General features: G+C 36.6%; 1 protein-coding gene across 7 annotated transcripts in view; it reads right to left on the bottom strand.

Moving 5' to 3' along the window:
- CNTRL (centriolin) overlaps positions 1–17479 on the bottom strand; it is a 57895-nt gene that overhangs the window by 39488 nt on the left and 928 nt on the right. For 2 of the 7 annotated variants that reach the window (XM_075120605.1, XM_075120598.1), the window contains exons 2-12: positions 15983–16249; positions 14739–14872; positions 13988–14118; positions 11603–11744; positions 10463–10649; positions 9251–9444; positions 6775–6831; positions 5578–5697; positions 4236–4461; positions 2680–2789; positions 2003–2197 (exon numbers count right to left, since the gene is read on the bottom strand). In XM_075120605.1, coding sequence (XP_074976706.1) covers positions 2003–2197; positions 2680–2789; positions 4236–4461; positions 5578–5697; positions 6775–6831; positions 9251–9444; positions 10463–10649; positions 11603–11744; positions 13988–14118; positions 14739–14872; positions 15983–16208 — 1722 coding nt within the window. In that variant the 5' untranslated portion in view covers positions 16209–16249. Of the gene's footprint in view, positions 1–2002; positions 2198–2679; positions 2790–4235; positions 4462–5577; positions 5698–6455; positions 6504–6774; positions 6832–7860; positions 9157–9250; positions 9445–10462; positions 10650–11602; positions 11745–13987; positions 14119–14738; positions 14873–14964; positions 15122–15982; positions 16250–17479 lie in introns of those variants that run through there. The other 5 variants (XM_075120601.1, XM_075120599.1, XM_075120602.1 and 2 more) reach the window with 5 other exon arrangements.

Raw genomic sequence — 17479 nt, 5'->3', positions numbered from 1 at the left:
GAATACAAGTGTCTGATAGATAGTTGCACTGTTTTTTTGTTTTTAGTCTGTCTCCCTCCCATTATCACAAAACCCTTAATGACACCTGTCAGGGTTCCTTCCCCACTCTGAACTCTAGGGTACAGATGTGGGGACCCACATAAAAGACCCCCTAAGCTTATTCTTACCACCTTAGGTTAAAAACTTCCCCAAGGTACAAACTTTGCCTTGGCCTTGAACAGTATGCTGCCACCACCAAACGTTTTAAACAAAGAACAGGGAAAGAGACCACTTGGAGATGTCTTTCCCCTAAATATCCCCCCCAAGCCCTACACCCCCTTTCCTGGAAAAGGCTTAATAATAATCCTCACCAATTTGTACAGGTGAACACAGACCCAAACCCTTGGATCTTAAGAACAATAAAAAATCAATCAGGTTCTTAGAAGAATTTTAATTAAAGAAAAGGTAAAAGAAAGAATCACCTCTGTAAAATCAGGATGGAAAACACTTTACAGAGTAATCAGATTCAAAACACAGAGGATCCCAATCTGGGCAAAATCTTAAAGTTACAGAAAACGGGAATAAACCTCCCTCTTAACACAGGGAAAATTCACATAAAACAAAAGATAAAACTAATCCACCTTGCCTGGCTTACCTATACTGGTTACAGTATTGGAGACTTGGATTAGGATGGGGTGGAGAAGATGGATTTCTGTCTGGCCTCTCTCAGTCCCAAGAGAGAACAAACCCATAAACAAAGAGCACAAACAAAAGCCTCCCCCCAAGATTTGAAAGTATCTTGTTCCCTTATTGGTCCTTTGGGTCAGGTGCCAGCCAGGTTAGCTGAGCTTCTTAACCCTTCACAGGTAACAGGATGTTGCCTCTGGCCAGGAGGGATTTTATAGCACTGTATACAGAAAGGTGGTTACCCTTCCCTTTATATTTATGACAACACCTGACCGTTGTGGTAACATGTTGAAAATATTTTCATTTAAGGGAGGGTAGAAGGGGGGAGAGAAATATAGTCCTCCCGAAGACGAATTGGACAAACCTCACTCTTGTCAAAATTACAGCTTTTAACAGAAGCCTGGTTCCAGCTTTGGTCCCCAGTCCTGCAAGATGTTCCGCAAAGGCAGACCCCACCATGCCAATGTGCAAAGCTCATTGCAGGGTCCGGGCCTTAACTATGGGGCTGCAACAGTTATCTCCTATTTAACATAGATTAGTTCAGTGGCTTAACCACTTGGGCCCTGATCCTACAAAGAGATGCACGCAGGTAGACCCTTGCACCTGCATGGAACCTCTTTGCCTTCAAGGGTCTCCCTGAATACATCTGTTTGCCGAACTGGGGCTTTAGGATCTAGATACAATGTAGCACATAGTAAAAATGAACACAATGCCATAACTTCTATGACTTTTTAGTAACTTGTCTTGAATACTTAAATTTTCACAGATGCAAACAGTTACATCTTATAAACTTAATGTTTATGTGGTTTCAGAGTAACAGCCGTGTTAGTCTGTATTCGCAAAAAGAAAAGGAGTACTTGTGGCACCTTAGAGACTAACCAATTTATTTGAGCAGAGCTTTCGTGAGCTACAGCTCACTTAATCAGATGTGGTTTACCTCAACAAAGTAAACATTTTTAGTTGAATAGTTAGGCCTAGATCCTCAAAAGATGCCTAGTTTCCATTAATTTCACTGGGAGTTAGGTGCCTAAATACCTTTCAGAATCTGGACTCTACTTCCATAAATATATTTGATAAAGGTGGAAGCCAATTTTAAATTCTGTGGTAATAACACATCTTTAATACCAAGCAACTAAAGGAAACAATTATCTTATAAGTAGCTCATGAGCTAAAAATATTGCTAAAATAATATGAAAAGCAGATTGTTTTATAAAATTAGGTGTAACGAGATTCTAGTTAAATATTCAGAATTTTAACTAACAAAAAGTATACCTTAATCCAAAACCTGACATAGAAAAACTAGGTTTCCATATTTACTTTTTAGTACTTTACTTACATATCTTGGATCTTTTGGATCTACGGAATCTATAAAACTCTGCAAGTCTTCAACCTCCTTTTGCTTATTCCCTATTTCTCGCTTCTGTTTTTCCATGTGTTTTTCTAGTTCCAAAGCTTCCTCTCGTAGTTGATTTAGGAGAAGTATCTTGCCACTCAGTTGCTGTTGAAGACTTTCCTTTTCTGCTTCTGAAATCTGGAGTTGAGGCATGGAAAAACAGCTGATTCAGAATCTTTTTGAAAGATATAGTTGATAAACATGGAGTTATTATAGTCTGCATTAACCTAAATTAGATACAAACTAGGAACTCCAGCTTGCTGACATCTTGTTTCTGGTTATTTTGCTCAGGTGACAAGTGCTCACAAATTAGCTATGAAAATAGGAATATGCTGTTCGCTCTTTGACAACAAACAGTTTAGAATCTCCAAATTGTGTAACGTTGGCCCAATGAGCCAGGAAACCTCCGAGACCTGGTGCCTGAATAATTATTTTAAAACCCTCATTTAAGTGTATTTTAAAAATTCCAAGGGAAAGTAAAAAAAGGGGGAAAAAAAAATCTTGTCTTAATCGGACTTCTTGACAAAATTGGGAGGAGCATATTATTACATTTTCTATGTCTACATTGCTTCAAAACATTTTTATTCTTTATCTTCACATTGTTATTAGCTTTTACATACTTTTTTCTGAGCCACAGTGGCTTGCAGTTGTTTAAGTTCCTCCTTTGCTTTTAAAACGTGTTGCTCTGCACTTACTATTTCATTTTGTAGTTCTGCTAATCTTCCTTCGGCTGCAAAATTAATAAATAATTAAAAAATCAAAACACACTTTAATAATTTCTGTATAACATTGATAATATGTTATCTGTTTCCTCCATATCCTCTCTAGACTATGTCCTCCTGAGGATATGAATGCCCCCTGAGTGCTATCCTGCCTGAGCCCATGGGTATGTACGGTGCTTGGGAGACTAGCCTGAGCCACCACCCATGCTGTCACAGCCGCACTGCTATTTTAAGTGTGCTAGCTCAAGCAGAGACTTACTCTAAGTGAGACCCTGATGAACAAAGTTGCTATATCACAAAGCATCACATAAATAAGATCTTTCACAATTACTTTTTGCCATATACTTAATCGTAAAAATTTTCTTAATTTGATTTCTCCCTAGTATGTTTGATAAATATACAATATATTGCTTTACTTGATTATCCTAATTAACTCTACAACGGACTCAGATTGGCTCAGCCAACTCAGGCAGAACTCCTTGAGGACGTGGAAGTGGGAAAGAAAAAAAAAAAGTCACCTCCTGGCATTATCTCTTCACCCTAGAGAAACTACTCAGAGTGCCCTGTGGGGAAAATTTGACTCCAATGTGTTTTCAGGATAAGGATGGGAGTTGAACTCGGGACTGGCTATTTAACTTGGCATCATTCCTGGCTGGTATTCCAGTTGTACCATTGGGAACCAATGCAACCTCAAGCAGTGTCTGTTTCTCTGCCGTCCCCACAGCTGTTACTGCACAGCTGTGAGGGGCTTAGGCAGTGGCAGCAACACCCTTGCTGAAACCATGCTGATACTGGTAAAAGGAAAAGCAACAGTGCAAAGATGTAAACTCTTGTAGCCCCTGCAAATCTGGAGGTTTCATGTGGTTGGGCGGACTTCTACTAATCCCCCAAAACCTGTTGTGATTGAACAGTTGTGAGGTAACTCACAAATGTGAAACTCACTAAGTGTTGTAGCTTCTCTGCCCACCCCTGCTCTCAGCCAATGGGTTGCCCATGGAAGGAGACAATCCAGCATTTTATCTGCCAATACACAGGCATTAACCTATTTCCAACTTCAATTTTACTCACCTTACATTACTTAGTTGAGATGGGGGGATAAGAGAGGGAGAAATCTGCTCTCTAGTGCATTTGAAATCTGCATATGAATCTTGCCCTTAACACTACATTTTTGTAAGTTAAACATCAAAGAATAATATTTTATTATCAAGTCCCTTCACGCTAAATTCTCAAAGCAATTTATTGCAGTCCTCGTTTTTTGTTTGTCATTTGACGGTAATTTTGAAATGTAGCTACATTGACTAAAAATACACAATCAAATGCTAAATGTAGATATCACATTAATTCTAAAGTTTGAGCAGTTTGTTGGGAAATTCAGCATAAATCAAAATGTTCCACTGACATCAGATAAAGGGAACTGGTTTCATATTTTTGCTTGAGAAAATTTAAAACTTTACCAGCTTGAATCTTTTTTTCTTTATCTTCTAGCTGAACATCTAGAGTTTGATGAAGTTTCAATTTAAGCTGCTGGTTCCTCTGTAGATCTTCATCTAGTTCAATTTTTCCAACTTGTATTTGTTGAGCTTTATTAGCTATGTAACCTTTTTTGGCATACATATTTCTCTTGTACCTGGCTTTACCAATGTAAGGGCTTTCACCAGGTACATCATCAAGTTCAACATCCTGAAACATGACAAGAACAAATATCTTATATTATTTTCATACACAGTAAATGTTTTATGAGGCTTCAAAAGTAATTCATGATTTTGTACATTTAAACTTGAATTTAACCTACATGTAAAGGGCCACCAACTTGAAATCCAGACAGTTTAAAAATATATGAAGAGTTCTTCATTGACACCCACACAAACAACATGGAAAAAAATGATTATGGCTACAGTCCTGCAGACACATTGGTGAAACTGACCATATAAAAACTTCTGTCAAATGAACTGAAGGAATTGTTTACTGCTAATCTCTTATAGTTATAGTAATTTAGATTATAATTGTAACACTAAAAATGTAAATTCAGGCAGAAGTGTGATTTTAATTGATGGTGCCCTTTAACTTTACTCATACTGTACCCTTTCGAATATTTCAAAAACTATATATTAGTAGTTCACCAGGAGTATTGAACATTGATGATTTAACTGGGAATTGGTCCTGCTTCGAGCAGGGGGTTGGACTAGATGACCTTCTGGGGTCCCTTCCAACCCTTATATTCTATGATTCTATGATTCACAACAGAAGTATAAAAAGATCAATGAGATGTCTCTTTCCACTCTAAAGGAGGAGGTCCAAATCCAAAAAAGGGTTATTCCTGTAAGTAAAATAGTGAATAGAAATCCTGCTCCCATTGAAGTCAATGGGAGTTTTACTATTGACTTCAGTAGGGTCAGATTTTCACCCAGAGTGAGTACAGGCTAAAGAATCAGGCCCAAAGTGGGGAAAATCCATTGCATAATTATCAGTAAGAATGAATGATCTATTCACTAGCTTTACTCAGCCAAAACAAATTTACAGCTATTAACATTAATATTTAAATATTAAATGCCACTTAATAGTAACATTACAAAATATTGACTTTAAGCCTTTCGAGAAAATATGCAGAGAAAAGTATATAACTTCCAATTTAAAACAAAGTTTAATTTGCACAAATGACAAGCAGTAACTATTTAGAAAGCAAATTCTATTTAAAATTACAGTAAATAACATGCCCTGCCTCATTTTTAGTTTTATTAGAATGCAAAGCAATAGAGGGGACAAACACAAAAAAATCATTATTTTTTAAATAATTACCTCTGGTGGAAAATAACTTAATGGCTCAAATTTGGCATCAATCTTATAAAAAGCCAGTTCCTGCTCCAATTCGTATTGCTTCTGGCATGCTCGGGTTAACTCCATTGTCTTCTGCTTTAGCTAATGCCAGTATAAAACACAATGAGTCACTTTCACCAGCAAAGTACCATATTGAATTACTACATACATTAGCACTTATCACTGTATGCATTAACTGTATAGTGATGCAAAGCCTCTATACAAGAAAACAGTTATGAGAAGGTTTGGTAACAAAGGACATAACATTAAATTACTATAAACAAGACTCAGACAAAAATCAAACCTGCTGTAACACAAATGATCACATGAAGGTCCTTTGAATCTATATTTCATATTCCTCACAAAAAAGACAACCCAAATATAGCTACTCAATGTACTAAAGGTTTCAAGAAACAGGCATGTCAATAACTAACTTAGTCAAACATCTAATCAATCAACTATGTAAATTTTCTGTAAGTAATGGTTTAACAAGCCAGAATAAGAAACTTTGTTTCAGGTGCATCTTGTTAAACTACTTTAGGTTTTAGAGAGTGCTAACTAGTGAACAATGATAAGGCTACTAATACAATACACCACTCTTCTTACATTTTTCTTTTTATGTTTTTGTGCTGAGAGGAACTTAAATTGTGCTATCAAATGGTGATACATTTAGCAAGAAATACACCACCCATAGTTTCCTAACGTTAAACTGCCTTAGTTATGAAGATATTTACAGTATTGTTAAAGCCAACTTCAATGTAATACATTGTATATCAACCCTATGTTGTTACTTAAACTTTTAGCAAAGGTCCATCATGTGATTTTTATTTATTTTTTGGTCAGCTTTTCATGCTGAATACCTGAGGAAGAGCATGCAGCAAGGCTCCAATAGACAGCAGAATGTAGGACTAATGGAGGAAAAGAAGAGAAATATAGAATAGACTGGAATAAGGGAAAGGCTTAATGAAAGGTTTAGAGATCTAAATAGTTGGTATCATGCAAAACTTCAATCACATTCAGAATAGAAAATATTTGAGGAAGAAGAATTATAGCAGATTAAGCAAATGACTAGTCTCATTGTAACTTTTTTATTTAAGATGTTTTGACACTATGACATCATGCAAGCATATCCTATGCAAAAATACAAAATTGTGCAATCCAGCTGTACATGGGGACTACCTTTAGTGAGGAATAAAGGCTCAGTGGAAAGGGAACTGTGACAAACCAAGATACCAGCTAAAGGAAGAAAGAAGCAAGCAAAGTTTGTCATCCAAAGGATAACAGTGGGTTAAGTTGTAAAATATATGCTGCTAAACTCTCACTATACTGAGAACTACATTTTAGAAATATGCTGCTGTTTGGTAGAAAATATACTGGGTATACTTATACAAATGTATAGCTCTACTCATCTCTTAGCTGAAAGGAAATATTAAATAATAAGATTTCACAGACATACCTAATGAAAGTATATAAATCAAATGATAAGTTTAATTATTTATAATTTTACATTTTACACCCAGCAATGAAAGATATAAGATAATCTTCAAATACAGGCTCTTAGAATGATATGAGCAAAATAGAAGCAAACAATGGACATGACCTACAATAACAGTAATGAAGAAGAACCCAGTGGCAAACACCTTTTACTATCACAAGGTAAGTGTGGATTATTTTTCTTCACTACAGCAGCAATTTAAAAATTAAACAATGAAGAATCATCAGTACACTAGAAATTTAGCAGCCATGAGTAACTTAACCTCTTACTAATACACAAAGTTTTAAACAAAAAGTGACTAGAGGCAAACAGCCATTAGCTTTTTTAAAATACTAAGGTGATAGGAAACATACAATTTTATAACTTGAAAGCCTTAATTCAGGAGAAATGTGTATATTACACACTGCCTATTTCCAGGCAAACTAAATGAAAAGACAACTAAGCAAATGTCCATGTGTTTCTTGGTATTCAATGGGCCACTCAACTTGCACACAGGATAAAAAGTTACAGGAGCAGAAAAGGGGGCAAAGAATGTAAGTGAGGAGGGAAAGAGATACAGAATGTGGTTCTTTAATGAAAAATCTGTACATTTTGAAATGTGGGTGTACAAATTAAAGGTGTTTAGCAAATTTACTTGGGCATGTGGGAGGAATCCATGCAGATGCTGGATAGAATTACAGAGGTAGTATTTTTAGAGAATTTAGAGCTAAAATTTTCAAAAGTGGCTACTCATTTTGGATGCCTCAATTTGTGTGTCCAATATTAGATACCTTGGGCCCAATTTTCAGATGAGATGAGCACACACAGGTTCCAGTGAAGTCAGTGAAAGTTCAGTGCCCAAAACCTACAGAGGTGAGATCTGCCAGGGGCCAGAGCAGTCTGTGCAAAGGCCATGTTTCTTCTCAGGCTTCCTAGCATTACAATGCCAATATAGTCATGTCGCCAGAGAAACTTCTGCTGTCCATGGACAAAATCCTCAAACCACAACCATCCTGTGCTTACCAATGGTTCTATAACACAGAAGGAATGCATACAAAAGTGTAATAAAGCCACAGGATGTATTAAGTTTTGTTCTTATTCTTTGTGAAGTTGGTAAGGGTACAGCATATATTACTCTGCTTGCCTACTCCCAAGCCACAAAATCTTCAATCCCAGGGAGGATTTTCTGGGAAATGGAGAGATAGATAATGGTGAAAAGGCAGAACCCCCTGCTGTGTCAGCAAGGGAAGATATACACATGGCGCATTCAAGTTATAACTCATCAAGTTTTCATCTGCAGGCATCTGTAACTATTGGCCATTTAAACAAGTTTTGTTTATGGGCGTTTATGCTGCATTGACTGTCCTTCTGCAGTATAACGCTTTTCTAGGGCTTGTTTGACTCGGAAGGCCACAAGTATATTGTGCTGGATTGGATCAGTTTCAGTTATTATTCCTGCTTCTTCCCCAGCTGGAGGTGCTTTAAAATTTAGATGGCAATTTCTTCTCAGAGATACCACTATGGTAACTCCTAGTCAGCCACCTCTAAATATGTAAATTGCTCTAGGTTCTCGGTCTAACAGAATACCATTTACATAAGTCTTAAGCAATCTGAGCAGACGGTTGACTTTATGAATGTAGTGCTACACTGAGTATAGTGTATGTGAAAGGTGCCAGATTTAACAACCCTGGAGACTAAAGTCCTGGTTTTATCCACAATATAGATACAGCACAGGCAGTGGAAGTGTAAACTTCTCCTGGCAACTTCACCATTGTGCCTCATCCAGGTAGAGTGAAATTAATTACAGTGAGTTAATTCTCTCTGCCCCATTCCATCTTTGGCCTCCACCCCAAGATTACCAAAGCCACCACTGTCACAACTGGTAATGTGGATCTTTCCCACAAGGAACTGGTCCAAGAACATTAACTCACTACACACAAAATACCAGAGACCTGCTGAATGTGGATTGGTCACTACCAGTCTGCCTGGAGTTGAAGCATCGCCCTATACCAGAAAAGCTTCATATCCCACTTACAATCCACTGAGCCATCTAAATACAAATTTAAACATAAATCCCAAAGCATTTAAACATATATTATATTGCATTTATTGTTAGTAAAACAAAATGATTCTCAAAAATATTTCTTCAGTATTTATTTTTAACCCAAATGATTAATTTACCAATTCATTTTTGGTGTCCAGGTCCCTCTCAAGTTCTTTGTAGATTTGTTTCTGTTGAAGGGTTTTTTGTTTTAATGATCTATTCACCTCATCTTGATGCTGAAGTTGTTCAAGCACTTCAAACTGTTTAATTTTAAGGTCCTCCATCTCTTTTATTGTTTTCTCTAAATCTTTTTCTAATTTTTCTATTTCTTCTGCAAAACAAAATAATCCAAACACTCAAACATTTTTCCACTTGCTTCTTCAATCTGAAACTTGGAAGCAATGGTGCTTCTCCACTTTAAGGCAATTAGTATATTTACACAATTTTTTTAAATCTGTACTGAAATAAATACTTAAGAGAACTTCCTGAAATAATTCTTGTTTTACTTATATTGTGCTTTACATGTAAGTCTTGTTCTTTAGATGTATATCAGAATTATGTCTGATCTACAAACTTTGAAATCTTTTGTTTTTAAACAGCATCTTCAATTAAACCAAAATTTCAAACCTTTCCAGCTTCTTGTTTTGGTTAGCTATCTCTATGTGCATATACAGAGAATGAGAAGTTATACTAAGTCTCCTTTATACCACTCTGGCAGTGTAAGAGGATCACAATGTGGGTGGAAATGGTGCCCTGAAAATATCCTTTATGCAGGGAATCTTTAGCCAGGGAAGAGCTGGTATAAGGGCTATATACTGGCCTTCTCACAACCTCCAAAGTTAGGAGCACGGCAGGGGTGTAGCTAGAGTGCACTGCACTTCAGTTTTTAAGGGAAGCAAAGCTTAAGTTATACCAGTCTTGCCCACCCAATCCCTGTCCCAAGCACAGGAACGGAGTTACAAAGAATCAAGCCCACTATGCTGTGATTTTCCATACGTGACATAATTTAAAGTGAGATGAGAAGTAAAACATAGCTTGTGACCTTATGATACATAAAGTCAGCCTTCTTAAATATAAATTTAAATAAAAGATAATTCTTCTTGTGTCTACAACAGAATTGGACACTGAGTAGGCTAAAATCCTCCTTTTTTTCTTGGAGGACCTTTGAACAGTTTTTAAGAGGACATAGCTGGTCACATCATAAGTTGGCAGTAAACTTTAACAGTGTACTTAAATCTTAATTTTAATAATCCATATCAAATCATGACATCAGGAATTACAAAGCTTTTAAATATAACCTTCTAAATTTGGTATAGTTCACAGTAGCTCTAACATATCATCATGATTACCTAAATTAAACCTCTCAAGAGCCTCCTTCCTGTCATGATTTGTCACTGGCTGTCCGTCAAGGTTTTCCAGTGAGCGTAGGTGGAATATGGTATATAGGCAGTAATGAGGCAGATTTACAACTGGATTGTCTGCCAGGAACAAAGAAGTCAAGTCTTTTAAGGGCTTCAGCTTAGCTATGTCATGGAGCTAAATCAAAGAGAAAGGTACAATGATTAGACATCTTTCCAAAGACAATCACTCCCCTACCATCCATTTTCTACTTTTTAAATAAAATACATTGTTAATGTAAGTGAAGGCTACATTTCACTGTTTATATAACAATGTAATTTCTAAAACTGATGCCCCCACCAAAATTATATAGCAATAACAGAGCTCAAATTGTGAACTAAATTTATGGAGTTAAAGTGTTCTCTGTGGGAGAAACCCATGGGAAGTGGAGAGAAAGTTATGGAATCTTGACCTTGGAAATTCCAAGTAGATGTCACCTCAGGTGGAGGGGCACTTTGGGGGAGGGGGAGAAATACCAGCTTTCCAATCCCAGACACCCTTGGGGTTCATGGGGAAATGGAACACCAACCCTGTGAAGCTGTCTTCAAAGAGGGCTGGACCATCTTGGCTCCTACAGCATGGTTCCTTCAGGAGCTTTACTACCACTAAAATGAGCCCTACTCACAGCCATATTCTTGCAGAGTACACAAAGGGGACCACAAACATTAATCTAATCATGTCTCAGTTAAGAAGTTTTTTTGAAATGCCAATCATTTCTATTCTTTGCACAAAGCACATATGTAACTAACTTATGCTAATTAGAGTTGGGCACACAGCATGAAGAATTGAAATGGAACCCACAATTTGGGAGAAGCTTGTCAACTTCCATGAAGTCTTTCCTGAGCTTGCAAAGCCTTACATTGCCCTGACTAATAATAGTTTGTATGATGTGAGTGCTTTGTGACAGAGGGAGAATTTTCCTGATAAACAGTGAGTAGCCTTGTTATGTAGACAGCAAATCTATATTATTATATCTTTTCCCCAGAGAGCCTGTAATTTTCATGTTGCTGATTAATTGAGAAGTTAAATATGAAAGTTTTTTAAAAATAAAATATTTCTAACAATTATTTCTCCTAGTTAAAGTCACTTACTGATGATATTTTATTTTGCCTCAAAATAAGGATGCGCAGGGACCTTAATTTCTTGCCTACCCACACAGGAATGTGCTCAATCTCATTTCCTGCAAGGTTCAACTTTTGTAGATTCTGCATATGCTCTAGACCTTCAATTTTACTGGAAACAAGAAGAGAAATAGAATTTAGACATCATGAAGCAAATCATATATACAGTGTAGCTATGGCCTCAGGGATACTGTACAGTGAAACCTGTCTTAACTGGTCACCGAAAAAAACAGTAAAAATGGATGCACAGTGAAGGTGATCAAACAAAACTATACTGAAAACCTGGATATATTTTAAAGTGGTTAGATAAGACAGACGTTGCCTATTGTAGCTGGACTTCATTGCAGATTTCTCTGTAATATGCATTAAGTATCTTACATCTCCTTATTTTAACACTATAATTAAAATGATGAAAATACCTTCAGAGTTTCATTTTAATAAATTCACTTTCCCCTCTCTCACATTTTAGAATCAGCCCTAGGAAACATGAATCAAGCAGAGGCAAAAAACCAGACACCATAATTTAGATTATAAAGGTGTGGCTAGTCTGTAGCCTCTCAAATGTGGAATATGTACAGTATAAAGAAAAAAATCAATAGAATGTTTCTCTTTTGGAAAGAAATCAGCTTCAGAAAATATATAACTAAATTACCTTTGTTCGCAAGTACTTTTCAATTGACCTTAATACACATAACTGCCATTTTTTCCACAGTGGAGTTTCACTTTCTTGTCAGAATCGTGGTCAGAAAGCATTTCTATATTTTGCAAATCCAAGTATGTATGTGATGTAAAAAGACACTAAAAAAGGCTTTTCTTATCAACAAAAGTAAGAGAGGAAGAAGAGGCCCAACAGTACCTCCCATACATAGTGGAGCTTTACGGACAATGCTGTTATCCCTTTACATTAACCAATCATGCTGCACAAGGGGTGGAATGGTTTGTAATACACATTCATTTCTGGTAAATTTTATATTTAGACTCTTTGTATAATTTGTGTAATATTTGGTGTTTAAGTGATCATATGGCATACTCAAAGGTCTGTCAGTGAGCACAGTAGTTTGTCAAACCAGTGAAAGCAAAGAAATGTGTGAGATGAGATGACACTAATGTACCTGTCACCTGGTTTTTAATGGTGTAAATACAAATATCTTCCATACGTATTTTGGGAACACAGCAAGTTGGTTGTCTGCACTACCTGAAGACATTATGGTGTGAAGAACACATTTTTATGAAGCTACTGAACAACTTCAAATAGGTAGACCATACAAGAGGTTTTGTTTTTTATAGTGCCATAGACATAAAAGAAAAATGTATGCCGTCACATCACTGCTGTTGACTGCCTACACTGGTTACTATTGCAGTGCCTATTCTTTTGGCTACCATACGTTAGGAATGGCCACCAATAGAGAAGTGCCTCAATAGCCCAAACAATCATTTTTGTAATTAACCTTAATTCTGCAATATATGTTTCAAATACATAGTAACAGTACAAAACAAGTCATAACCAAGGTGTCATTTAAGCTATGTATATTATAATCAAGCAAAAATGGAAAGTAATCTTATAGGTATATATCACTTTACTAGTATGGTATTATTTCATTTTATTTTCTAACCCTCTTGAAAGAGGAAGTTGCATCACTGCAGCATGTAGAAATACTATTTAGTCAGTCTTCTGCACACTTCCTTTATTAACCTCTTTACTGCTATTGTGGTTACTGCACTTGCAAAGAAAACCTCCTATAGAAAGAATTAATAAGCCTACTTTAAATAATGACAGGTTTCAGAGGAACAGCCGTGTTAGTCTGTATTCGCAAAAAGAAAAGGAGTACTTGTGGCACCTTAGAGACTAACCAATTTATTTGAGCATGAGCTTTCGTGAGCTACAGCTCACTTCATCAGATGAATAAATAATAAATAAATAAATTGGTTAGTCTCTAAGGTGCCACAAGTACTCCTTTTCTTTAAGCCTACTTTATCAGTGGTAAAACTAATGGGAGCACGGAGAAGTTGCTCTTTCATCCCATCCACTGTCCCCTCAGCATTTTTTCAATCGAGTAACTTCCTCCCAAAACACTGAAAGCTGCCCTTTTGTGGCAAATAAAATAGGAGTTTAATGAGTGCACTGACTGCATGAGCAGGCCCTTTCAGTTTAATCTTTCAGTTCTCTTTTCTGAAGGTGAATCTTTTCCATTCTCATATAACAAACAGCAAGAACATTTTGTAATATTAATGCATGAAATATTTTAAATATATCTAACTTTTATACCACGCTCCTGACCATAGAATCTGAACAACTTAAATTTTTAAAAATAAGTAACATTCTCCACCCACACCAAAAACAGAGTGTCCGCTTACCTGATTTTATTGTAGGACAAATTGAGTTCGTGTAGCTTTAACTGTTTATCCAACTTCTCAATCTTCTCTATTTGATTGTTACTGAGATTTAATACCTCTAGTTTAGAGCACTCTTCTAATTTTTCTATGTACTAAAAAACAAATTATATGTAGTAGTTTGTTAATACAAGATGGTACCTATATTTGCATTCAGAACAGCAGGTTTATGTTTTTAAGAATCATGTCTCCATAAAAGCTACTACAAATCATTATTATCCCCTTTACCATAGAATTGCAAATCTGAGCTCTGAAATTTTGCATCGGGACACACCTGCAGCTGAACACACCTGCAACTTTCCACACTGCAAAAGAGTGGAAAACTACAGGTGCTACTAGCTCTGCAGCACACCAGCCTCATCTACAGAAAGGACTACTTTCCACACAAAAAATTAAAATAAAATAAAAAAAATCCATAAGAGGCACCACTACCCAGAAGTTGAGAAATTACACAAACATGTACCCATATTTTAGCTTTGTTCCACATGTGAAACTCTCATTGGTATCAATGGTAATTTGTACAATGATGAGGCTTGATTCTGTAATTCTTACTTTCATAAGTAGCGGTTGCAGAATTGGGCCCAGAGAGGTAGACTGGCTCTTCTCATCTACTTAAAGTGTTTTCCTAACCATTATTTCCAATGTTTTAAAATATTATTGAACTTTAATACTATTGTGTATTATAGTTAATAAGAAATTGCATGCAGTAACCCACCTTAAATTTCTTGCCCCCATCCTTAGCAAGAGAAAGATTCAGTGATTTTACGTATGTCAAATTTTCCTGTTTGGACAGGTTTTTAATAAGAGATTCTGTAATGTATTTAACTCCTGGACTAATACAGTCTTCATCTGCAAATTATAGAAAAAGTGTGATTCAACTAGCACTGAAAGAAAAAAAGTGTAATACTTTTGCTTAGTTAGTACAACAAAACAAGGGAAACCTGCATAGAGGCTGAGAAGGAGATACACATGGACAGCAGCTCCAAGAAGCGTTGTGCCTGAGGAAAATACAATGCCTCTGGGAGTGTTGAGGAGGGGCATCTGGTAAATCCTTTAACAAGATGCAGTGTGCATTATCCCTGTGCCAGTCCACCTCCACTGTCTAGTGCAGGAAGATGAAAGGAGTCAGGGCCTCATTTTGCTACCCCTGTACAGTTTCTAGTGCCACTGTTGCTATCAGAGTGCCCCGGTCCTTGTGTGCCAAGAACTTGATTAAGTGAGATTTCTAGCTTCCCTCACCTTTCCCATCATCATCAATTCCTGTTTGGATTATAAAATCTGGGGGCATGGATCATGTGACTTTTATTCCTGTAGCTCTTCAGGACAAGAATTGTCTCTTTGTTATATATTGGTAGCCCTTGCTACTTTAATACAAATCATAATAAAGCACCATGCAAATTTATGGAGCAAAATAAATATTAATCCAAATCTTTTTTCATCTAGTCTTTCAGCTGAAATATTAATATTACATATAATATGTGATAAAATGTTTTCATTGGCTTATTACATATGTATTTTTAATATATCAGTGTCCCTTTAATTTAATCTTGTGTATGTAGTAAATACTGACTTTCTCCAGCTGTTTGATTTCCAATTGAACTTGAAACAAAGATGTCTTGTTTACAGTTATATTTGTACATCACCTTTCACTGATGATAATGTACAGGTCTAGGATTAGGGGCAATCGGTTAATTTATGCCCCCTCTGCTGCCTGAGGGGGTATGCTCTGTATAAAACAGTTCTTAGGGGTTTAAAATCAGAAATATATAATGTCGATATTTGGAATCTGGATGATGCCTAAGCAATTTAAGACAATTTATTATAGGGTAGGCTAAATATGGGGTCTAAAATATGTGACAATGACCCTTTAATACACCTTATAATAGATGGACATGTAGCTAATTTTATTCTGCCAATATTAAATGCATTCAGGGTCGATTCTTATTATTTACACAATACCTTTGTCAATCTGATATTCAAAAGAAGCTCCTACATCACTTTCTACTGTAACATCAAGCTGTTGATACCTCTGTCCCCTTTTTTTGGAAGTTGCAGGTGTGCCCTGCCTGCTAAGAGGAGATGGTGACCTGCTACTTGAAGTGACAGTCAACATTGGACTAGGCGTACGAGAGGGTGATATCTGTCTTTTTCTGGGTGATGTTCTTTGTAATGACCCTTTCTTCATTGCACAGAACGCAGTCAGTCATCTGGCAAAAATCTGTAAAACTAAAAATATATATATATTCAAGATTGTCATAGACTGTACATGTACATAAATCTTACTGAAACTGTTTAGATGTAAACTGAAATACTGTATATTTGTTTTATTTAATGATGTTTATGCACACATTGTCTTGGCATCTGTGTTTGATATAAATTCCCAAAATGCCATATTTAGATGGCACACAATAAAGAGTAAAAAAAACCTCATCTCCTCTCTGCCATCCTACCCTAAGAAAAAGCTCTTCAGCAAGAATCCTTGAAAAAAAGATGTATCTTACCCCATTCTCTAATAGTTAGTAAAGTTGGGTCCTGATGAACCACAATGCAGGAAGAAGAAATTCCTCAAATGGAGACCCTCCACTAAACACACACTACTTCCATTGGGGGGGAGGGATATCTTAGTGGTTTGAACATTGGCCTGGTAAACCCAGGGTTCTGAGTTCAATCCTTGAGGGGGCCATTTAGGGATTTGGAGCAAAAATTGGGGATTGGTCCTGCTTTGAGCAGGGGGTTGGACTAGATGACCTCCTGAGGTCCCTTCCAATCCTGATATTCTATGATACTTCTACTTCCACTGACTTTAATGCATCTGGAAGTAGATTGCAAGCCAATGCAGTTAATATTCATAATAGGCTGAGGGCATTTGATTATCTGGTACCTAAATAAAATGCCTTACATAATAAAATATACTTACTCTAGGTTAATTCTACTCATCAACTAAAGGTTCAATGTATTCTTTCTGTTTGTGGAAGCCCATAAACCCACATCCTCACTGTGGAATGATTTTTACAAAATCAAGCCAGGAGGCAAAAGCACATTTTGGTCCACTCTTTATAAAGCCAAGATGAGAGCATCTGCCTTTTGAAGATTAATGGTCTTTATCGTGGGGTTTTCTTGCTAGACACAATGCACAAAGCTTTGGAGACTTCTTCATTCAAAAGGGGATGATAACTGCCATGATTGTATAAAAGTCACTCTTCTGGTCCACCTCAAGGCTCCAAAACAGCCAGAAGCTCATTCTTCATAGACGATAGGAATTAAGAGGTTTATTTGTTTTATTTTATGAACTAACACAACATGCACATGTGATTTTACACTGCACATCCACATGTCGCCACACTAAAACAACATCAGTGTAACTCCACACCCCATCACCAGGACTTCATAATCAGCACATTGCTGCACCCTGGCAGCCATCAGTTCTATACAACACAACTTCACAGTAAACAAGTT

This window comes from Caretta caretta, chromosome 16, assembly GCF_965140235.1.
Source record: "Caretta caretta isolate rCarCar2 chromosome 16, rCarCar1.hap1, whole genome shotgun sequence".
NCBI classification, from domain to species: Eukaryota; Metazoa; Chordata; order Testudines; family Cheloniidae; genus Caretta; species Caretta caretta.
This window is presented reverse-complemented; position numbering and strand designations above follow the sequence as displayed.